Here is a 25,177-nt window from a genome sequence, read left to right as displayed (position 1 = left end):
TGTGTTGAGGCTCTGGAAAGAGTCATGAGTCTTCTTTATCTTTTAGCCTTCTTTCTGTATCCTTTCTGTATTCTTTAGTATAGTTTAGTTTAGTATTTTTAATATAATATAGTGTCATAAAATAAGAAATTAGCCTGCTAAGAACATGGAGTCACATTCATCATTCCTCCCTTTGTCTGGGAACCCTGCAAATACAACAACCTGCTCTTGATATTTTTTTCCTTTCCCCTTCCTTACAGTTTTTGCAGGTATTTTAACAAGCTTTCAGAGTTAGAATATGCCTTCTATATTGCTTAAAATTTGACTTGTCTCATGCATAAATTATTAATTTTGGTCCTCAATGGTTCTAAAAATGGGAATGGAAAATGTTATTTAGTGTCTTCAGCAGTAGTTTCTGAGTCTTCCAAAAAAATAGTGAATAGAGTAACCAGGACAGGCTTTTAACATTTTCATCATAATGATTTGTTTGTCACATTTTGTAGGTCTGCTCATACACTTCAGCCTTCTTCAGGGGATGAAATCTCCACTAATGTATCTGTCCAGCTGTACAATGGAGAGACCCAGCAGCTCATCATTAAATTAGAAAATATTGGAACAGAACCTTTGGAGAAACTGGAGGTGACAGCAAAAACAGTCAACACCAAGGGTGTGTATACTGATTTACATTGGGAAATATTTATCCTGAGTTCTTCTCTGTTGAAAGGGAGATTATTTGTGTTATACTTCTTTTAGGTCAGTTTAGAATAAATATCATAATCCCCATTACAGAGCTGGAATAATTAAGTTTGATTTTATTGTAGAAATATAGAAATGAAAGAGAATGTAAGAAAATGTAGAAAGATGAAGGAAATTGTAGAACCATCCCTGTGTTAAAGGGTCATCTGCTTTTTGCAAATCTAAATTTAATTTCAGTGTTACTTGGGGAAAGAATCCTGAGGCAATTACTTGTAATGAGAAAGAATCTTGGGTTTAAATTATTTTCTCCTTATGTCTAAATATGCTGATTAGTTCATTAAATAAATTACTATTAGCAGTAATGTTGTCCTACTTGAGGGAGTGGAAGTAAATAAGCCTGTTTCTGTCTTACTCAGTGAGCAGTAAGGAAAAAAAATAGAGAGAAGACTTTAAAAGACAAGGCAATAAATAAAATAAACTATTGTGAGTAAAAAGAATAATTGAAGCTCTGGATGAAATACAGCACATCCCCTGTGTACACTTAATTCTGTTGAAATGCTCTGTCCATGTTAGTATTAAAAATGGTCTGATAGGTGAGTCCTGCTTTTGTTTTGTGATGTATTTTTTTTTTGGTTTGTCCTCTGAGGGATTGTTATGAAAATGATCTTAACAGAAGCACTGCAGGTGACAAGCACATAATCTTTACTGACAGTAGAAATACCTTATTTTATTGCAGGTTTTATTCTGTCAGTGCCAAAGCATTAAAATGCAGTGTGATACCTTGTGATTTCTGTTCATTTCAGTACTCAAGCTTCTGATTTTTTTATAACAGAGTATCCCTTTCTCCACAACCTCAGAGAATAGGAGTTGCCAATCATCTCAAAATAGATTTTTGGTCTGAGACTTGTTACCAGGAATAGTTTTAGGAGCTGAAACCTATGATGACGTACAGTTCTTATTTCAGAAATTTCAACATGCTCCTCCTGGGCCAGGGGCTGCATGTATGGAGTGGAGAGGCCAAATACAGCACTCAGGTGAAATGGAGAAATTTATGTATTGAATAGTGGAATATATGGGCCTGTGAGTCACATGTTAATCAGAATTTTTGTATGTAACATTACACAGTTAATGGGTTCACAATGTTGAAAAAGAGATTCATGCCAACTTTAAAATCACCATCTCTGCATGACAACTTTTGTTAAAAGCAGTGGGGGAAAAGGAGAATAGTTGATGCACTCACCTCTAGGTTCAGTAAAACTTTTAATTGAGCTTCATCCTGTATTTTCTTTCTCTATCAAAGATGTTTGTGATGAAGCCCCTTTGTGTATCTGACAGTGCCTTTAATGTTATTAGGCATATTATCAGAAAAAGGAAAATTTCTGATGAGAAAGCTATAAGCATGCATACTCAAAAAATGCAACTTAAGTCCTTCTCTCAGAAAAACAGAAGTGAGTTTTGAGAGGCACTGAATGATATTTGTTCTGGCAGTATGAGAACTGTGCCATCAGAATCATGCAATCAGAAATGTCTGGCAGGGACCTCTGGAAATCATCTTAACCTTCTTTTGAAAGCAGAACTTAAGGTGATCCAGGGTCCTGTCAAGCAGAATGTTCAGTTTCTTGCATTGTCTCACAGAAGTGAAATGCACCCCTGTATTTGGAGCTGTGTGCTAGAGATGAACTGTGTTACTGGAGGAGAAAAAGAAACTTAAGTGTGACTCTTTAAATGACTGCTGTGGAAACAATGTAAAGCACTGGAAAAGGCTAATTAGAAGAAATAATAGTCTACATTAAGTATACAATAATTATGTTATTTCAAATGTGATTGCATGGAGGTATTGCAGTGTCATAGAATCAGTCATGGTTTGGGTGGGAAAGGACCTTAAAAACCTTGGACTTCCAGTTCTCCTGCCATGGGCAGGGACACCTTCCACTATTCCAGGTTGCTCAGAGCCCCATCCAGCCTGACCTTGAACACTTCCAGGGATGGGGCAGTCACAGCTTCTCTGGGAAACCTGTGCCAGGGCCTCACCACCCTCACAGTAAAGAATTTCTTCCCAATACTTAAGTTAAACTTGTTCTCTATCAGTTTGAAGCCATTCCCCCTTGTTCTGTCACTACATGCTCTGTCCAAAGTCCATCTCCAGCTCTCTTGGACCTCCTTTAGGCACTGGACAGGGCTTTAAGATCCACCCAGAGCCTTCTCTTCCCCAGGATGAACAACCTCAGCTCTCTCAGTCTTCATTGCAGAGGTGTTGTGATCAACTTAGTGCCCCTTCTTGACTTTTTCCAACAGGTCTTTCTTGTGTCGGGGATGAACCTTTGCCCTTTTTCATGGGCTCTCTTCCATTTGAGTTATGACCCTAAATTGATACAAATGGATGAGGCTGGGCTGACAATACAGTGAGATGGGATTCTGGTGGCCAACAGGGAACCAAAAGTTTGTAATGTCAGCAGCTCCTTTTGGTCATGAATACATGCAGGAACTCCTGGGGACAGGGCATTAAACCATCTCTAACAGCCACACAAACTCCTGGTGTTCCACATCAAGTTGAGAGCATGTGCAGGTGTCCAGAGCGTGTTAAGAAGTTGTCCCTTGGTGGTTCTGTACTGAAATGTCCCTGTTCAAACTGCTCAAGGTGTCCTTGAGAGCTGGTGGTCACCTTCATTTGCCTGACCACATCTTGCCAGTCAGCTCAGGAGCCCATGAGAAGCTTTGGCCAATTCCAGCCAAACACAAAGAGCTTTCAGTCATCTTTTGTTAAACCCCATTTCCTTTGGTTCTTTTTGTCTTGGCAGTTGTGAATCTCTTGCAGCTGCTGCCTGCCTGACCCATTTCCCTACTTTCTGTTTCTGGAGCCACAGCTTTTAGCACAAAGATGAGTGCTGTAAATGGCAAACATTCTCTTTTTTACTGTTGTTGGATTTATAGCCAGTCACTGTCCCTGAGGAAACCAACTCCTCTGGCATTGTTGTGGGTGGTGTCACCTTAATGAGAACCTCTGGAGGTAAGAATGTCACACTTGCCTTCCCTTACCTCTCTTCTGTCACCATCAGGTGCAGCTCTTTGGGTTTTCTGCTCTGGCCCTCAGATAAATAAGGGCTTGCAGCTCCCCCTGTGCAGTTCATGAAGGACATCCCAGGGTTCTGAGTCCTTCAGCAGCTCCGTGTTACAGAACAGATCCTGAGGCAGATCAGCAAGAGGCACTTGTCAGGCTGCCACAATAGACATGTCTGTCATGGCTTTTAGTGTCTCACTGCACCCCTGAGCCAGGCTGGGGCATCTGTAGGTTGGACATCACATGTCCATGCTGTCAGGGTCAGCTCTGTGTCACCTTACAGTGTCCCTCACCGGGTCAGACAGTTTAATCCTTTTTTTGGAAAGATGACCTGTGCAGAGCTGGATGCTTTCCCTTTGGCTCCAGTCAGCTTTTTTTAGAGGCTTGTTATGTCTCAGATAAGGGAGTGCAGTCAAAATGCTGTGATAAACCCACTATTTGATCCACTGAGGGGCAAATATAACCCTGGTGTTTTCAGACTTGAGACTTGACAAGAGCCCACTTGGCAATCTTAGCACGAGTGGTGAGCCCAGCTACACACATGGAATGAACCTGGATGAAGCCAAATCCTCACTCATCTTTCCTAGCAGTGACAGACCTCAGGAATTTAAATGCAGAGAAACAGGTTCACTTGTCCAGCTGCATTCTTCCCATGGCCTTTGAACACATCTGCCAGAGCACAAATGAAAAATCTACTTTGAGGTTCAGGAAGATCTGTGAATATCCAGGACTAGATCTATTTACCTTTTTTTTGCTAAAGAAAACTTGGTAAATTCTTTTAAATTGGAGTTGGGTTATTGGAGTGGGTTGGCCCTGGCTGGGTGTCAGACACCATCAAAGCTGCTCTGTCACTCCCTTCACAAATGGCTAGAGAGAAGAAAATATAATGAAAATCTCATGGATTAAGGACCAGCAGAGATCATTCATGGATCACTGTCACAGGCAAAACAGACTCACCTTGGGGATATTAATTTAATTTTATTGCTAAGAAAATTGGACAGGATAATAAGAAGTGTGAAATATCTTGAAAATATATATATAAATATATTAAAGTAAAATATAAAATGTATATAAAATATATATTGAAAGTAAAATATATCTTGAAAACACCTCTTCCCAACACTCCCTCTTTCCCAGGTTTTCCAGGAGGGGGTTTGGGGGCTGCTCTCAGCTCATCCCACCTTGCTCCTGCTGCTGTTCAGGGAGAGAAGTCCTTCCCTGGCTGCAGGGGAATCTCAGCTCTGGCACCTGGAGCATCTCCTGCCCCTCCTTCTCCACTGACCTTTGGTGTCTGCAGAGTTGTTCCTCTCACATATTCCCACTCTGCTCTGGACACAATTGCTTCTGTGCAATAACTTCTTTCCTTCCTAAATGTTTTATCTCATTGGAAAGAGCATAACAAGTCCTGCAGGTTCATTTCTATCCACCAAGTCTAGGAGAAGTTAAAATGTGTGAATGGCAATGCCTGTGCATTTAGAACTGATAGTTATTTTGAGTTTATAAAATAAACTATAGCAAAAAGCCAGATTTACCAGGGGATTTAAAATTGAAAAGAATTGAGGTTCTTGTGTTGTCAGAAGACTTTTCTACCAAGTTTCTCTATGCAAAATATCAGTGTGGACTTTTTCTTTGGCAGACCTTAATATCTGTTAAAAGTTAGAGTGGTCTAGGATGACCCAATGTTAGTTTCTGGATAAGCTTTTATGTGATATTTGTTAGGATTTTAGTGATTTAGCACCCAGTAAAACGAAACAGGTTCTATTTGCAACTCCTGAAAACAGTTGCTTGTAACTTGTTTGCTAAACACAAATTTTGGGCTTGAGAAAGAGCTGAATGCAGGCTTGCCCCAGTTCAGCCTTCCACTGAATTGAGGTCTGAAGCCAGAGTAAAATTCACTGTAATGCTGATTACTGAACTAGGTCAACATTGTTAAACTATAACCAAGAGTCAGATAAATATAAATTAGCTGTTTCTCCACATCTACAGCTTAGATTTTACCTGCAGCATTTAGATCTTGTGTAGTAATTACTGGTGTTAATTAGAAAGTATCTGCAAGGGCTGTTCTCACTTCAAAAGTCTTTTCACTTGTAATGTCTTCAAATAGATCTCTTACTTAATGAAAACACATTTTGGAAAGAGTTTGGTGCTCCACTGCCTGGGATATGCCCTTCTTTGTTTACACTGAGGGAAAACACTCCTTGAGCATATTGGATTTTTACTTAACAGGAAAAAGGGATAGAGAATGCCATACTTATTAACTTACTTTTTTTTCTTGAAAGTAGAAGAAAATAATCAGTGGTCATATGGTTCCAGCTAAATCATTAGATGAGGTGGAAGTGAGATTAAGGAAATAATTTTTTGAGAGGATTTTTTATTTTTACCTTGTCTTTATTTTTTTTATAAAGAAATCTGTACTGTTGATTTGGTGGGAAAAGACACAAGACAACATCTGATGCTCTGTAAAAAGAATATCTGTCAGGCAAAGCTTTTATTTTTTAGGTAGAAGTTAATGGAAAAATTATTCTCTTTGTTTTCTTCTTTTCCTAGAAAGGGAAACCAAAGGTTCCTATGCAAATCAACATGATTTGGACATAATCTGGAATTCTGATTGCTGCTTTTGAAAGATCCTTTATTCCAGGTTGTGGTAGTTGAGACAGTCTGCCCATCCTGTTCCCCTCACGTGTGGATCTTAGAGGGTGGTTTTGGAAAGGTTCTGAAATCACAGCAGATTTTAATTACCTTGTTCTTACCAAGTAGCCTGGGAGGATGTAGAGATGAACTTGGTGACTTTCAGTGGTCCCTGTTATGCAAAGTTGTGCTCAAAAGGTGTTTAAATCAGCTTTTAGAAGAATTCTCCAATATACTTTGGTGATAACATGCATTGCTATAATAAATCAATAAATATACCTTTAGGGCTCTCCCAGCCAAACCATCATGATTATTTATTGTACCAATAGACTTTGTTGTAGTATTTAGCATTGGCTGGTCTTGCATATAGGAATGAATTGATGGAGGGGCTGGGTTGACCCTGGCCAAAACTGAAGACCCAGTGTAGATGAACAGTAAATTCTGGGGTTTTCCCCCTTGTATAATTTTCTGGCATGAGGAAGAAGTTAATAATTACATTAATTACTTAATAATTAATTTGTTCCCTATATCAAGTGGACAAATGACAAATAATTTATTAAACAAATTTTCTTTTGTCACTGACTAATTCTGTCTGGCGTCCTTCATGATTGGGTTTTTAAAAAGCTGCTTCTCAGCTTTAAGAAAGGACTTTATAAAAGGATGAAGGCCAGTAGTCCTCTTTGCCTTCTCTATTGCTCAGTAAATAACTGAAGAATGATGTTACAGCTGTTTCAGAATTTCAGCTGATTAAGTTTGGGTTATTTTGATGAAAAGTGCTCTGCATTCATGTGACACCTCCTGAGCTGAACTGTGTAGGATTCAAAACTACATGAACATTTAGAACCCCTGCAGGCTATATTTAAAGTTTATATTTAATGCTGCCTATTGTGCAGGGTTTTTTTTTTTTTCCTGGTAGTGATCTTCTTCACATAAATTCATATTTTGAGCTTTGTGATCTGTATGATTCCAGGTCAGCGTCAGTACCAAGTAACTTCTCTATTTTTCTAGTGCTACATTAATTTTAATACATTAATTCTGAATATTTTAGATTTTAAACAGGACATGAGAGATTGGTTAGTACTCTCTACAGCAGTTCAAAACTGAAACTTCCTTAATGCAGGGCTTATGCTTATGAAATATTTACTTTTTTTGATACAGAGAAGCTGTATGGAGATTTCTTGAGTTGGAATCTAGAAGACACCCTCTGCCAGTTTCCTTTAAAACCTGGAAAGATTGCAACATTTGTTGTAAACATTAAAGTGAAGCTGGACTTTTCTTGCCAAGAAAACCTTCTGCAGGATCTCAGTGATGGTGAGTTTTTCATTTCTTCTTGCTTAGGAGGGTTGTATGTGCTGCTGGAAACACTTTGCTAATTGCTGTGCCCTTTGTGTTAAACTGATTTGGGATGTGGCTGCATGTTTGAGTATTTGTGTCTTGTAAAGCAAAGTCAACCCTTGGCTGAGCTCTGCAGGTTGAAGGGTGATTTTTTGAGAGAGCTGTGGCCATGAGAGTCTGGCCCAGCTTCCCCATCAGGAGACCTTGCCCTGTTGCCTTTTAAAATATTTTTGGTGGTTTTGAGGTATCTTTTTGCATCCTTACATTATAAAGGTAAATAAAAATATTTCACAAACTTTAGTAGGGTTTAAAGAAAAATAGCATTGAGTTGAATATTTAATTATCCAGGATTGTAGAATTCTGAATAATTGCTGAGTGCAGTTTTGCCTAAAGTGACAGATTGAAATTTAAGGCAGAATCCCCCTAATATTTGTACTGCAGAGAAAGTGCCATGTGTTTAAACTTATTTTGAATAAAAGGAAGCCGCAGTGTTTGCTTCTATTAGAATTATTTGGAATTACAAGTACCAGATACTTGTAATAAGGATTTCCTTTTTCTAATAAACACACAGTCTTTCTGGAGTAATTACTCTACTCTGTATTTTTTCCTTTGTCTGATATGTTTGCACTGATTAAATTACCTTGATAAAACAAGATAGTCCTGTATTTAAAAATTCCCTTTTATTTGGATTTTTTCCCAGGATCCACTTGCAGGTCTGCATTACCTTTATAAGTAATCTTTCAGTACAGAAGAATACAACAAAATTACATGCAGAGCTTATTCAGGTTGAATAGGAATGATTTCTGTGAGTTACCTTGCAAATGCATTTAGACAAAAATTATAGTAGTTGTTAGTAATGACTGAAAGATTTTGGTTTTGAAACCTCCCTAATGTAAAATATAAAGATACTTTCAAAATATTTTAAAACTTTACTGCACAAACTCTACAGTGTTGCTACACTGCAGTTCAGTTTAGAGCTTGTTGAAAATGCTGATAGTGAAGGGAGAGCACACCCTGACATTGTGAAGACACAGGTGCCAGGGAATTGAACTTTGAGAAATTCCTCTTCATAGCAAGTGAGATTTCATAGTAAATATGTATATATAGATATATAAGCACACAAATATATGGAAAATTTCCTTCATTTCCCCAGTTTCCAAAAAGCTCTGAAGCTGCACTTGTCTGGGAGCTTTTCTGATGAAATAACATAAACCCCAAATATTCTGTAGGAGGTGAAGATAACATACTTCATGATATGGACATTGAACACTTGTGGGATTTGGGATTTGGATTTTGGCCTCTGTTCAACTGCATCCAGCTCTTATGGGGCCACAGATGAACAAAATCTTTCAACACTATTTTTACCCTACTATTACCTCCTGCTTCTCTAAAGGTTGTGCAGCTGAAGCAATTCTATCTTTCCTCATTTAGTGATGACAAAGGAGTAGGATCCATTCCTGCTTCATTGGAACTTTGGTATCTGTGGGTGCTGTGTACTCTCTGTCCTTTGAAAGTGTTATTAGGGATGTTAAGTATATTGAAAATTTAGTTGCTACTTTATTTTTTATATATTGCTTTTAACTTTACAAATGCTGAAGTTTCCAAAGAGGAGGTAAGAGCCTGATGGGAAGAACAGTAAAGAGCTAGAAAAATCAATGGCAACTATGACAAGACTTTTAATCATAGGGTACTGTGGTACCTTTTTATTTTGAAGACCAACTACATTTACAATGATGATCAAAAATACTTCTGTCTCTTAAAAGCAATGTCTTTAGTAGGGCAATTTTTACTTCCATGTCTTTTCATTTGCTGCTGGAATTGTTTCCTTTTGCACTGTATAATCAGGACATGGTGCAGAAGGGATAAATTACTGATGTTTTTGATGATACACATTTATCCAATTGGAAAGTAAACCAAGTTATCAATCTGAATTGCTGAGGTGTGTTGATGGTGTGCTGCCTCACAGAGAAAAATGTTGAGTGCTTTGCCAGATTTAAGGAGGCAAAACCACGAGTGGCTGTACAGGATCAGATCAGTGACCATCCAGCCAATATCCTGACTGTGACAGTGGCTAAGAGCAGATTCCAGTGGGAAAATACAGGAAAAATTGTGTACTTCTGCTTTCCTCCAGACCTCTAACTGTTGTTAGCTTAGGAGCTTCCAGGGCTGAATATGGTTTCTCTGGTTCTAGGCACTTCTACTTATCCTTAGTGGGTTTCTCCATCCTAAAATTCTCCATTCTTCCTGTCAGCTCTTCACAACACGCCATGGCAAAGAGAGTCACAGCTAAATTACTTTTTAGCAGCTTTGCATTTAGTGGTGGCCTTGTGTTCCCAGGTTTTTAATTCCATGAGAGAGGTAACAGGACATCTTCTCAACATGGTTCCTGCAGTGATTTGATGCATTTTCCCAGGGTATTGTCACAGCAGACTGGGGATTTCTAACTGTTGATTTAGTTGTCCCTGCTATGGGAACTGTTCCAATGTCAGCCTTGTCCCTTTTGAACTCTCAGTTCTGTCTGTTTGAAGGAGGCTGTACACACTGAAAGCTGATTTATATGTTCATGTGATGACCTAATGGTGCTCTTTGTTTTAGATTACTGTCTCTACAATCATGGGGTAATGCAAAATCTATCATTTGCTTTTTTGACTGTTGCTGAACATTGATTTGGGAGATTCATGAATGTGTGAACCACAATTCCATGATGTTGCTTCTTAACAAAAATTATATCCTGAGAGCCTCTTGCTGCATGTATAAATTTAGGATTCTTTCCCCCCATTTATTTATGCTGAATTTTGTCATTTTATTGGGTGTTGGTCTTTTCTCCCAGGTAGCAAAAGACGAGAGGAATGGGCTCAAGTTGCAGCAGGGGATGTTTAGACTGGATGTTAGGAAACATTTCTTCACTGAAATGGTTGGAAAACCTTGGAACAGCCTGCCCTGTTCACCAGCTTCACCAGCCCTGAAAGTGTTCCAAAAAATGTGTGGATGTGACACTTGGGGACGTGGTTTAGTGGTGAACATGATGGTGGTGCTGGGCTGAGAGTTAAACAAGGATGATCTTCAAGGTTTTTTCCAACCTTAACAATTCTGTGGTTCCATGCCTTAAAGCCAGTTGACCAAGATTTGGGAGATCCATGCAGGGAGATTCATGTTTGCTACAAATCTTAGTGAAATTTTGGATCTCTTGTCCCTCAGCTGGATGGTTCAGGGTTCCTCCTCTGGCTGAGAAGGTCAACATGAGCATTTAATTTGATTCTGAGGTTGCTACACTGGGTGAGGCAGGGGGAAGCCCTTGATGTGCTTGGTGCAGCCAGGTGCAAGCAGCTGAAGCACTGAGATCTCTGTCACCTGTTAAGGTGACTAAAAAGGTCAACAGGGTATTCACATTATGAGCATAATGAATTCCCCTTTCCAGCTATTATACTGCAGTTTCTGAAATTCAGCATTTCCCTGGCACTAAAAATGGGGTGAGAACAAAAGCTGCTCTTTCTTGTATTGTACACAGTGACTCATTTGAGGCTTTTAACAAAGCTCCTGTTAGGTGGGGACAGAGTTTTTTAAAGTTAATGAATTAATTTGCAATGAGTACTTCATTATGTAGAATGTTAATGTTCATTTATTCCCTGTGTAGGGAACCTGAAGACAAGTGTGAGAATATTTAAATTCATAAACTCATCAAAGGAACTAATTAATTACACATTGAGAGAGAAGCAAACCTGTGCCTTAAGTCTCTCCTTCCTTTCTCTTGATGCCTGGAGAGGCTGCCTAGAACAGAGGCCAGGCAGTGTTAAAAGAATAAAGCAGGGATTTATTAAAAAGGCCTTTAAAGGACACACCTTGGGCAGTGCAAAGGCCTGGCCATGGCTCCACCCAAGATGGACTCAGGGTCACAAGTTTTCCCACTTTTCTAAGTTTTGGTCCATTTACACATTGGGGTTAATTGTCTAATTACAGTTTCAGGTTATGAAGTCTCATCCTCCCAGTTTGCTCTCCTCAATTCTCTGTTGTTTGCACTTTTTGGGCCTGAAGCTGCAATAGCATCCTTGGTTCTGGGGCTGGACAAGGATTGTTTTGTCTGACTAAGCTGTGAGGAGAACTTGCTAGCACTTTATATGAAGTTCAGAGTTATACACTAATGCAGTACCGAATCTGGAAATATGAAAGCTAAAACTGAAGGCATCACTCGATGGGGAAAAAGGTTGCAGAGCAATAATAGCATATTTCTAGGAGCACTAATCTTGAATATTTTTTAAGATTGGTATGCAAGACCAGTGTATTTTTCATACTCCCTCTGTTGTTTTTCTGCTTTAATGGCCAGATTTTATATGCTTTAAAATGTCCCTGCACTTACTTCTTTTTTTTTTTTTTTTTTTTTTTTGAATGATACCTGGTTTGAAATTTAAATGTTCTCTTGACAGTTCTTCCAAGAAACTAAGTAGCCTGGAGGACTCTATTAGGATAATGGTATCAGTGATGATGATGATGGGGTCCTCAGAGATGTTGCAGTATTATCATTTCCATGTTACTCTGCTTAGTAGCCTTTATTACATTTAATTATTCTGAGTATTCTTTTGAAGTGACTTCATTTCTAAGAAGTTTTTTTTTGTCTCTGCAGTTTGAAGATGCCAGTTTGGTTGTACTGTTGAAATGAGTAAATGAGGGTTTTTCCCCTTTTGTTCTACTTTTTAAAAATACAAATGCTTCTGTGTCCTCCATAAATTCATCACTGTGTAACTTTAAAAAATATTCTTAATTTTTTTGAGAACTACAGAATTCTTCTTGAATTCCAGCTTTAGTGCTTATAGAAGATAAGGTGTCCTCTTCTCTTGCCACTGCACTTTAAACCTGATAAATCATCTTGTCTCATGATTTGACTAATACAGGGTGGGATTTTTTAACAGTATCTAAGTGCCATAGTACTGCAGCCACTGCACAAATACACAGAGAGTTGGAGTTTCAGACCCCAAATCTTTACAATGTAAATAACTAGGACAGACATGAGGCAAATAACAATAAATTGATTATTGGCATATACAGGCCAATAAACCTGCCATCCTTTTATACTGTTCCTTTGCTGGGGCACTTTATTTTAGCATCTAATGTAATCTGCATACATAATCTCTACTGTTTATTATGTACTTCTTTACACTTCATTTGTTCTCTTTCACTGCATTCACCCTTATTGTAAATTTGTCTTCCAATTTTAGTTCAGTTCAACAACCTCAGGACATAAATCCTTGCTTACAGTGCATTTGTTATTGTTAATTATTGTCTTCAAAGGTAATGGGGTTTCAAAGAAGGGCTCAAGTCTGGTTCATGTTGGCTGAGCCAGAGAGCTGCTGCATTCCCAGGAACTTTGCCTGGAGTGCTGCTGCCTGGGCTCCCTCCTGTGATGGTCCTGAGCACATTTCTGAGAGAGGGAAGGAGCTGCATCTCAGTGCCCACCTGAAGTGTGAAGGGTGGATTATATTGCCTCAAACTCTGTGTTCTGGAGTTATTCTACTCTTTGTTGCTGCACACAGCAAGTTTCTAGAATTCTGCACACATCATGAGAATACAGTTCTCTTTTTCTAGGGGAAATAAATAAAAGACATTCAAGTTCAGCAAGCAGAGTCTGTCTCCTGTCTCAAGTTATTTTTTTTTCTATTTTTCTGCATGTTTAAAGTACTTCAAAGCTGTTACAGTGCTCTTATGAGATACTGCCTACCAAGAGACTTTTGTTTTGAAATTTCAATCAGGCAAGAGTTGACAAAATAAACAAATGGGTTGAAGTGGCAGTTAGTTTTCATATGTTATGATCAAGCTGTGTACTTTCCAAAAGCTCTATTATTCTGTGACATAGCATCATAGAATGGTTTGGATTGAAAGGGACCTTCAAGATCATCTCATTCCACCTCCCTGCCATGGGCAGGGACACCTTCCACTATCACAGGTTGCTCCAAGCCCCATCCAACCTGGCCTTGAACACTTCCAGGGATGGGGCATCCACAAATTCTCTGGGCAACCTGTACCAGGGCCTCATCATGCTCTGGATAAAGAATTTCTCCTTGTCAGTTTGATGCCACCCCCCTTGTCTTGTCACTCCATGGCCTTGCAAAAAGTCCCTCTGCAGCTCTCTTGGATCCCTTTTAGGCCCTGAAGGGGCTCTGAGTTTTCCCCAGAGCCTTCTCTTCTCCAGGCTGCCCAGCTCCAGCTCTCCCAGGCTGTCTCCAGAGCAGAAGCATCCCAGCCCTTTGAGCATCTTTGATGCCTCCTTTGGAACTGGTCCAGCAGCTCCAAATCCTTTTGATGTTGGGAGCCCCAGAGCAGAGCAGAGGGGCAGAACACCCCCAGGAACATCCCTGGGCTGCAGGAGGGGATCCTGCTCCAGGCCAGCAGCCCCCCCTGCCCTCCCTGGGATGGGCTGCCCAAGGTGGTGGTGGAGCCTCCATCCCTGGAGGTGTTTCAGGAAGGACTGGATGTGGCACCCGGGCTCTGATCTGATGGATGTGGTGATGTCTGGTCACAGGCTGGAGGACTCAGTGATCTCTGAGGCCTTTTCTTACCTGAATAATTCTGGGATTCCTCCTCCTCCTGCCCCTCTCAGGGTCCCTGTGCTGCTGTTGAGGAAGCTGCAGGAAGCAGGTCTGCACTGCTGTTGGATTGTGTGAAATTCTCCTGGAAAGAAGCAGCACTTCAGCCTAAAACCTTCCACAGTTTCATTTTGTGTGACATGGAATTGCCTGGACACTGCCTCAGAACCCCAACCTCTGTGGTGTCACTGGAACAGTTTTAAAGTGTTTCCTTGCTGTGGAGTTTGGCACCTCCATGGCTGTGATGAGCCTGTTGAAAAGTGGATGCATTTTTGTCCCCTGGACAGGCACAGCAGAGTGTGACATGGGACAGGAGCTGTCCCACCTCTTCCTTCTGAGCTCAGTTACTGCATTGTACATCCATGGGTTTAACTCCCTGAATGCACTTCCCTCATTCAAGTAAGAAATTTTGTGGGATTCTTCTGTGCAGTGTGCTGGGAAAGTGGCTAATGAAGTTAAATTGACAATTTACTTAACATTTGATAGGAGAGAGGAAATGCTGGTAAGAGATTTTGCTCTGTTGTGACAGCAGTGACTGGGATGTTGGAAAGGCAAGCTGTGTTTTTGCAGTTACCATGGGAAAAGTGTTGGTCATATGCTGTTACCATGGAAATATTCAGTGTGGATTGTTGAAATTAGGAAAATTTCTGGACAGAGTAGAAAGATAATTATACTTTTTATATAGTACAAGGCTGCTCAGGATGTTTGACAGTAGGGATTGACAAAAGGAAACTATGGAGGATTTAGCATCTTCATCTCTCTAAACTTCATGAGAGAAAATAAAATGTATGTAATCTCAAAAAATATCAATAATGTAAAATTTCTGGAGAACTGCTTCATTGGTGCTCAGTGTTTTCTCCTGCCATCATTAAGTTCTGCAGCCTAGCAGGGTTTTTAACAGGATTTCCCCCATTCTAACTATTTAATGTATTGCAGGGGAGCTGGGCAAGGTCTCTTTTCCCATTGCTGCCTGTTCAAAGAACAGAACAAAAAAAAAATTAAAAAAAATAATTGTTTGTGGTAGAAAATGATTTTTTGTGTCCTCTGGCAGAGAAGTTGTCTTGAGCAGTCCAGGCTGAGAAGGGCTGAGTCATTTGCAGCATCACAAAGTGCCTGGCACTGGCTCTGTGAGAGTGCCACAGACTGGACACAGAAAGTTCAACCACTACCAAGTTAACTTGGACTTCCCTTTCATCCTGATGTCTCCTTTGCTAGAAAACCTCCTTTTCCAGATACAAATTAGCGTTAAAAATGTCTTCTTTCCAAAGAAAATGTTTAAACTATTGTCTTTTCTTTCCCTCCCCCACTATAGAAATTAAAAATAAAATGGGATTTTACAGGATAAAGTAATTAAGAAAGGCATTAGCTGCATCTCTGTGATGTTGTTTTAGGTATTATCTATTCTTCTCTCAAAGAAATAAAGCTCATGCCATATAAAAAGTGGAAAATCTGACTAATGCCATGCAGGTTTTCATACTTGGTTCTTTTCATGTTTTAATTTGCAATTTTATGCACCAGTCAATGTCAGTTTTTGTTCTAAATATAGAACTAGTGAAAATCATTCATCAGTTGGAGAAGAATATTTTTCCTCAATTAAAACTTCTAATTTTCATTTTGAAAGAGCAGCTTTCAAAGCCTGTGATCAAATGTAGTTTATTTCTGTGTTTTGTCCTGTTCATGGTCCTGCTGCATTGCATGGGCAGGGTGCTCTCACCTCCTGTCCTGCTCTCCCCCAGGAAGGGATAGGACACTTTTAGGACATTTATTCAATGCTAAGGTGAATTTTAGAATTATTTACTGAAGGAAATTGCAAGTAAGGGAATATGGGAATACTCCCTTTGTTTTTTCCTTTGGATACCTGTGAAGTTTAATGAAGCAAAACCCTTTTCATGTTCCATCTTCTTCTTATGGTTTCTTCTTTTGAGGAATGTATCCTCAATATGTCCAAATTTCATAGGAGCAATTTAGGAAATTCGTTTGGATTTTGTGTCACGATTTGGTTTTTCCTGTGTGTTCAGCTCTATGTCTCTGCTGCTGTACATGAGATTTTGCTTGTATTTACTTGGTATTTGTGGATTGCAGTTGCTCTGCACAGCATCAAGTAACAAAGTGTTTCTCTTCTTTAGATGTAAATAATAACAAACAGTGAATATATTTTTACTGTTTGTTAAAGCTTCCTTGTTTTAATTCTCTTGTTCTTCAAATTCTTTTGATTCAGCAGTAATTTCCAAGTATTTTAAATTTGTGCTTAGAGTTTTTGGGTTAAGGACCCCAAATGTGCTGCAGTGCATTTATTTACCTTCAAGTTACACCTTGTTGGCAGTAAAGAAGCTGTTAAGTTGTTGTGTTGTCATTCAGTGTATGCCAGGACCCAGACTGGGAGTAAGCACCAAACTCTCAGGACATTCCTCTCAGGGTATTTTTAAGATTTTTGTTGATTCTTAAAATGGAAACCTTAAGTTTCCATTCTGCCTCCTTTATAAATGAGAACTATTTTATCTATTTTTGCCTTAGTACATATACAAAACATGACATCTCTATTTTCTGTCATTTTCCACAATACAGTTTAAAGTGAAATCTTTATATTAGAAATTAATTTAAGGATCCTAAGGAGCTGATTGGATGACATTGTCATGAAAAACCACAAACTTTGATTTTTATTTCAATTAATATTTTAATATTTTATTTTAATATTTATTTTTAATACTGTAAATGTTACAGCTTATTTTATATTATTAACTCTGACACCTCTGTTGTGATATTTCAAATGCAGTTTCTATCCTTTCTTGTGATATTCGCCAAATTTTTGGTGTGTTCAAGTTTGATTATTTTTGGTGTCCTGGGAGAAACAGCCAAACAATCTTGGTCTTTTGTTTTGTCTTTTTGTGTAAAAGGTTAATATCACTTTTTGTGTCTTTTCTCTCCCTTTGATAATAAGCTATAAATTAATTGGAACAAAACATAGCATGAGACGAGCAAAAGTAATTCTCTTTGTTCTGTTTTCCAGATGGAATCAGTGTCAGTGGACTCCCACTCTCCAGTCCTTTCAGGCAGGTTGTCAAACCAAGAGTGGAGACCAAACCTCTTAATCCCCAAGAAAGCAGCAAAGTTGGTGATTTCAGTCACGTCAAGGTAGGGGAATGACATCAAAATAAGTAAAACCTGTGGTTTTTTAGTTGTACTGTGCTATGGTTTGTTGTGTGACTAAAAAACAAAGGTTTCCTTGTCTCATAAATATTTCCCTTTGGTTTCCTTTAGCACAGCTTGATGTTCTGTGTTTGGATTGTTATATTAAAGCCAACAAACAAAAAAGGTGAAGAAAGATCAGGCTAAGAGTGGAAATTGCAGAGCTGGCTGTCCCTGTGGTGTACTGGGGGAGCTGTCAGCTCACCTCGTGGTGCTTTCTCAAGCTATTTACTCTGTAGGAAGGTGCTTCTCTGTGAATTCTTGGCTTTCTTGCAGCGAGTTGTTTTTAGTGATGTTCATACAAGTAATAAAACAGAATAGTTGAGAGAGTCAAAGGAAAAGTAAAGAAAAGTAGCAGGGTGGAAGAAGAGTTGTGTAGGTGGAAGAAGAGTTGTGTAGGTGGAAGCTGCACTGTGCTTACCCAGAGTCTGCCCTGGCCTAAGCTGCTCTTTGCTTTTCTGGGACAGATCTTACCTGTTGAAGGTGTAAAGTTGTTATTTAGAGCATGAAATAAATTTAGCTGCATAATGGCCAGATTTGAAGGAGATATAATTTGAGATGAAAATAAGAAAGATTGTAAATAATGGACTGCAGCACTTCATTGGTCTCTTCCCAGCTTTTGGTGAATGTTGTGTTATCTGCAGTATTTGAAACATTCCCTGCACAGATCCATGTTCTGCATCAGCTCATCCTGTCAGGAATTAGAGTGAGTGTTGTATGTGGCAAAACTTGGTTTCAGATGTGTTTGAGAAGCAAACACAGGCTCTGCTTTTCTCAGTGACTTGCTTTGCCTGTGAATTTGATTCTTTCACAATGGGAATATTCACAAGTCTATCTGAGCAATAAACAACTGAAGCTGTTAATTTGTAAATGTGTTTCTTTTGGATCATTAGCACTGTTAATTCATCATCAATTTATTCTGCAGCATAGGAAAGGTCTTAGCAAAATTACTAAAGCCTTTGTGTTTTATGGTATAGTAAGGTGTTTCCAAATTGTTTATAAATATAAATGAGCATGATTGAGGAAATAATTTGCTATTTAATTGAACAAAATGTCCAGCATTAATTTTTAAGTTCAGAGATTTGTGTAGAATGTCTGACCTGTAGACACTTCTCAGTCACAGCAGCAATGGGAGTGTTACTTCAAGATAGGACTAAAAAAATCTACAAATGCAGAACTTTGCACCAAGTACACAAAGAAAAAAGCATTTCAGTGCACTTTTTGCTTGCCAATCAGTTGTCCTGGCAACCAAGAAGTTGCAGGTTCCCAGTGATCTGTGTGATAGTATTAGAAGGAGATTGAAGGGGTGTAAAGCAGGAACTTGGTTTTCAGCATGTGTAGAAAAACTGTGGTGGGAAGGCACATGCTGGATCCTGTTGCCAGGTTTATGGAATGAATTTTGATTTAATTGGTATTTTGTGATAGAAGAACCATTCAGATTGTCAAAACTATGCTGAGTAGGGAATACACATTCCAACAACATCAAAGGGTTCTTTGCTGAGTAAATGTCTCTGTGTCCTGAGCCTGATGAGCATCACTGCTGTACAGCACCTGTAGCATGCCTGGAGTTTGTCCCAGTTAAACTACTATAAACCAATAATTGGATCTGCTTGGATTAAAAATGCCTATGGAGCTCAAAACTATTCAGAACTATGCTAAAAATGTTTCTTGATTCACTGGGCTTTGCACATAATTAAGTCTCTATGTACATGGACAGACATAGTGGGTAGTGGGTAAATGACCAGAAAAAATTACCTGTTATAAGTGAGGAGATGTATTTGCTTCTTTAGGCAGTCATTCTGTGATAATGTGGATTTCTGCTTGTGATTTCTTTAACACTGCTCTTTAGTAGGAAGCAGCACAGGAACCACCAATAGCTTAAAATGAAAGCCAGATAAATTCCAAACCATAGATACAGGGAGTTACTGTAAACAATCCAGTCAATTAAGAATTTACAGATATAATTAGAATGTGCTGTGGTCCAGTTGTCTTGGCTGAGTTTTGAGGAATTTGCTGTAGTTTTGGATTTGAGTCCCTCTGGTTTATACTGGGTGTCTTTGAGTACATGAATTATGTTCATTGTCAAATGCTTTTGCTCAGACATTGCTGTCTGAAATGAAACAATCTGGGATCTGCACATGAGATAGGATCCAAGGTTCCTTTTGATGCTGAGTCTCAAAATGTTTGATATTTATGAACCTTTTTGAGTTCCTTAGAACCTTCTTAAAAGATCCTTGAGTTTCTCCCCGTGGCAGCAGAACAAATCTGGGTTTGTGGGCTGTTTGTCCCTCACAGTGCAGTTTGGGATGAGCTCTGGGTTACATTTGCTTTATTGTTGTGCCAATTAGAGTGATTTAACAAGGACTAATGTAAGAAGCAAGTGGGAGTTTTTAACTTAAGAAGCAAGATGGATCTTAAACAATTTGTATGTGTGGTGAAAACACTCTGCTGTCACTTATTCATGATTAAACAATAGGTGTCTGGTGTGAATATTCAGGGGTAGTGGTTATTTTTCAATCCTGCATGCTGTGCATAAGCTCATCTTCAAATAAAAGTGAATTTCTGCAAATGAAAGTGAGTGTAAATCAATGCTTCTCGTGTTGCTGATTCTGAAATGTCCTTGTTCAGATATTTATAAGCCTCATGCTTAAACCTTCCCTCCCTACTTGTTTGCCTTACAGATTTTGTGCTTCAGTCTTGGATATTGCAGTTGAGCTTCTCTTGCAATCTCTGTTTCCAATTTTGCTGTAGGCTGTCTCCTAATAAACCAGTCACTGGCTTCTGGAAATGACTGTTACAATGAGCTCATAAATTCAGTGTAAAAATTGCTTTATGACCTCATCATAAAGCTTGCTTATACCCTCAAGCTGAATGGAATCTCAGGCTGTAATATTATGTTCAGATACTCATTTCTGCTGTTCAGTGCTGGGTTGTTGTGCTGAGCCTTGTCTAAATTCCGTGCTTGTTCCAGGGTGCATCTGCATGAAAGGATGAATTACTTTCCTTAGGGTAACTCAGCCTTTCAGCATTGCTGTGGTGTGTGAATGTCAGGTTTGAGGCTGAATCTGTTACTTTTTGAGTAACACTGCAGTGTGTTCAGATATTCAGCTATTCTATGTCTTCATGCAAAAGCTGCAGTGAGAAATGTAACCAGATGCCATAATCTCTCAGCAAACAAAGTGTGAGTTTGAACCTGGGGAATTCTGCGCTGCTTTTCATGCTTGGAAGCTGAGATTATTCTGGTGTGGTCTAGTTCTTGTCAGATGGAAGAAACAAACTGGCACTTCAGTCCTTATTCCATATGGACTTGAGCTTTAGAGATCAGTCCAACCCAGATGAAGAGTGGAAATGGAGAACTCTTTTAGCTGGGTGATGAAAACTTTGAAAGCATATTGTGAGTTTTTTAAACCCTTGATTTAAGCTGTTAAACATTCCCAGTGCTTACTGGGCAGTTGTTTGGCAGACAGGGCTGGTTTATAATTTATAAAGGATTTGGCTGACTTCTTTATTTGTTTTGAGACTTGTTTGTTCAGGAGAATTTCCTTCTGCATCCTGAATGTGAGCTGTAATTCTGGAGATTCAGCTGCAGAAGCTGGAGGGGTTTAAGTACTCTCATAAAACTGCTCTGTTCTTGCACTCTCACTAAATGGTAGGAAGTGTTAAAATACAGTATGTAGAGCTAATTTAATTTAACACACTGTCTTTAATGAATCTTTTCTGATTTACTCAGCAGTGTATTAAGATGAGATGCAGACCTTAATTGGATTTTTTTCTATTCAGTTCTCAGGCTTTACTCTTCTATTTGAAAGTGTGCTGCTAATAGGGATAAACTTTATATTGTTGATACTTTCAATTCTAACTCCTTTTATTCATAAACCTTATATCTATTCTAAGTTTAAGCCCTTAAACAGAACAAATGGGATTTTTTTTTTTAATTTTTAAAATAATGTTGGACGCTGCTGAATTTAGAGTAGATGTAGAGTCCATAGAACACAACTGAAATTTAGATTCCTTTTCACTGAAGAAATGTGAATATAGGAATGAGATCTTAGGCACAAATATATAGTCCAGTTTGGATGTTGTACTTCCACACTGTCCTATTTTGGAATTCATTACTATTCTTATAAATTCTGTGGCCCTGAGTTCCCCCTCAATATTAAACATGTCAAGTTTTATGTTTCTATCTTGTTTCCCTAATAACTTTCAAGATGGTAGAAGATAAAAAATAAACAAAGCTCTTTCACTTCCAAATCTGATTTTTATCAAAAATAATACATATCTTATTTTTTATAATTGACAATTTGTGAGGTGAGTGCTCACATCTCCTGAAGCCTGCTCAGATTGGAGCTGTGAGCCACATCAACCTTTGCCAGGTCAGCAAGGTGTTTTTTATTGCCTTCCTGGCCAAGATTTGCAGTTTTCTTTGAGATAAAGTGGATTATAAAAATAGAGTCATTCTGCAGAAACAAGGGAGAAATGGGTTTTTGGCAATTGGTACCTGTCTGGCAAAATTTGATTATGATCTGGATCTGGATGAAAGCTGGCAATTTTTGAGCAATCTGGGTCTAAATGCTTTTAGCTTTCCTTCCCTGCCCAGTTCAGCTTTGCTTATCTTCCCTGGAGTTCTATAAATAGTTGAGTATTCCGCACAATTTCTGCTCTCCACTCCTCTTCTTCTCCTTCTGTGAGTTGGTCTCTCAAGAAAGGAACTGTCTGTTGTGCCCTAGAGAGGACTGCAATTCAGAACACTAAGAAAATACTTGACTAAATCTATTCCCTATAGCCAGGGGTGGAAAAAACCCTACTGCCCCTTGGATTTGGATAAATTCAATTCATTCAGCTTGTCTTGTATTTTACATTCAATATTAGCACAGTAGCATCTACAATTTCAATGCAATATGTTTCAGACCTTGCTATTTTTCCCATTTTATTTGACATGAAAGGAGGATTAAAAAATTTATAAAGTACTAGTAGAAAAAATTTGGATGGATTCACTGTCTGCCTGTCAAAAGCAGACTTTTTTTGGACTTCCTTCATTGTCACTCAGAAAACAAGTGATGATACCCTGCTCATACCCAAACAAATCTCTCATCAGGAGTATCTGCAGGTGCAATCTCCTGTATAAACCACACTGCATCTCTTTCTTGTCTAAAGATGGACAAAGAGAAATGAAAGTTGACACCAGCACAATAAACAGAGCTTATGGGACCAGCTGGAGGTGGTCACATCCATAATGACATTGTGATAAGTCAGGAAAAAAAATCTCAATACCGAGGTTGGCTTTTGTAGGAGGGTGTTGGCTGCATAGAAAGTGAGGGGAGAAAAGGAGGAGAAGTTGACTGTGTTAGAATAATGGAGAAATAATAAAGATGGGCTCATGTGAAGACCTGCTGAGCTGGAAACTTGACACGGAGGGAGGGAGGTTTGGGACAAACAAGAAATTTTAATAACAATGAGAAACTGAGATATTTGTGTGAATGCTCTTGCATTAGGTAATAAATTTCCTCCAAATGTTCTTCCAGAGGTCAGAGAGCCCCTGCAGCCTGGCGCTCTCAGAGTGTGACCTGCTGTGTGCTCCACGGTCAGGTGTCACAAATTCAGAATCCCTTTGGGGTTTTGCACATTCATTTTGCACTTGCAAGTTCTTGCATGTTTAGTTTTCCTCTCTTAATAAGAACAGATGAGGGAGGTCAGACAGGGTTTGGATCAAAGACCACTCTTTATTTCAGGTGCCTTATTTACTTGGTTCTTACCTGTGCACATTTACAGTGCTTGTGTTGTAGATCCAGACATTTTTACTTAAATATTGCTCATCCTGCATATGATAATGTTTTCATTCCAAATGTTTGATGGAACTTTTTTGAAATTCCATACATTTTATTGATTTAATAATTTTCTGTGGTCTTTTACCCACAAAACTCAGTGCATTTAGAAGTAATGAAGAATAGCTGTACTGCAGGCTGTGATAAACACTGTGCCATAGTTTTTTCTCTCCATTTGAGAATAAATAATCTGCAGGCAAGTCCAATTTCTTAATATTTCAAATAACTTTTTTTTTTGTTGTTGAAATATTTTCAGTTCCTCAATCATAGAGGCAGATCATAGTAAGGCTTGGAGTTTTGTTCTGATTTTTGGGAAGCTGGCCAAGGAGATAAAGAGCATCTTGATAAAAGAAAAGTAAAATCTTTAGACTGTGAGTGTTCTGTTTAGCTAGAAGTGGCATTTTTAATAGCTGCCTTCCCCAGGAGTATGAGAAAGAGAATGAAGTTTAGTAATTTATCACTGTGGGGACTCCAGAAGAGCAGGTCAGGTGTGGTAGTTTTACTCAGAAGAAATGGGAAGTGCAGACTGTGGTGGCTGCAACTGATGCCAAAGCATTTTTGAAAGGGCTCCTCAGAATCTGCTTTACCAACTTTGTTTCACTGAGGGAAGTGACTGGAGAATCATTCCAGCAAGCTCCACATTTGCTGTTTATGGGTAAACCAGGTTTTAAATGTGATAGATCGCAAGTTTTCAGTAAGATGATCTGCAAGAGGGATTGCTTAAGAGAATATAAATTTATTTACAAGTGTGTTTAAAGCTTTTTAATTTAGTACTAATAATGATTATGTGCTAAATTTATCATTGATCAGTCAGAGGCTAACTCTTTGTTAGGAGGAGTAGGACAAGATTGACTTCAAAATGCTGAAATTCCCAAGCAATAAAAATTATCTAAAACTATCAGAAGTAGAGGAGAGGAAATTCTTTGTAAGACAAAGAGGAAAAAGCCCTGAGACTGAAATAAATGCAGCTTTTTAATATTGTGTTAGATAAAACAGATCCAGCTCATATTTTGTTGGTCATTTTATGAAATTGGTTTCTCTCTGTTGTCATTAAATTGCTGATCTTGCTGTGAATTGCAGTGACTGATGATATGAGAGAGGGAAAAGCAGGTGATGAAAAAATGTTATGTGAAGAGGGAAAAGTGTAGGAATTTGAGGGTGTTGATCAAATAGAGTGTCATTTCTTAGATGTTTCTCTATGATTCATTAGACCTGATTTTCTGTAGGTGTAATCTTAGGGTAAATTAAATTCCTAATGTTCTTGTGTTTAAATGGAATAAAAAGCATGTTCTCTGGTAGTAGAAGATCAAAAGTACTATGAATATTGCATTGGGAAATTTATCCTTTAAACTGGTGCATGTTGTTTTTGTGTGGAGTATTTGCTGTGCCACTTAGAGGTGTGTAGTTTGATGATAAATTAGTATAAATATTACTGTTAAGTGACTTGGATGTGCTTCAGCTGTCTGTAGTTATTAAATACAGTGAGCATAATACATCACACTTTGCAGATTGGTAAGAGTGGAGGACTCAGAATGACTTGCTAATTTTAAACCTGGGGCTCTTAAAACATTATTGGTTTAGCTGAAATAAGTCTGAGAAGAGAAAAAGACAAATGACAAGAAGCAATTAAAATACATATTTTGTAATAAAGTAAATCTCTGGAGCAAGGAAGCTTCTAGATTGCTTCATGGCAGTAACTAATGTGTCTAAATTGTATCTAAGTTTAAATTTAAATTTTGTCTAAGTTTATTTTCAGCTATATCTTTGTATCAAATGCCCAGCAAGGTGAGCAGTCCATTTCAGTAATTTTCTTGAGTAATTATGTGAAATTCTACTAATTTTTTGTTAGACACTGTGCAAATGCAAGTAATATTTTTATTACTATTAGATGCAAGTCA

The 25,177-nt window shown here is 38.5% G+C and overlaps 1 protein-coding gene across 1 annotated transcript in view; it reads left to right on the top strand.

Moving 5' to 3' along the window:
- Positions 1–25,177, top strand: part of TRAPPC9 (trafficking protein particle complex subunit 9) — a 448,574-nt gene that overhangs the window by 63,209 nt on the left and 360,188 nt on the right. The window contains exons 15-17 of the mRNA XM_066566744.1: positions 483–646; positions 7,520–7,672; positions 17,279–17,403. Of these exons, the coding sequence (XP_066422841.1) occupies positions 483–646; positions 7,520–7,672; positions 17,279–17,403 (442 nt within the window). The remainder of the gene's footprint in view (positions 1–482; positions 647–7,519; positions 7,673–17,278; positions 17,404–25,177) is intronic.

The sequence above is a fragment of the Molothrus aeneus genome, chromosome 1, assembly GCF_037042795.1.
Source record: "Molothrus aeneus isolate 106 chromosome 1, BPBGC_Maene_1.0, whole genome shotgun sequence".
Taxonomy (NCBI): domain Eukaryota; kingdom Metazoa; phylum Chordata; class Aves; order Passeriformes; family Icteridae; genus Molothrus; species Molothrus aeneus.
Note: the sequence above shows the minus strand (reverse complement) of the source record. Positions and strands in the feature narration are given on the sequence as shown.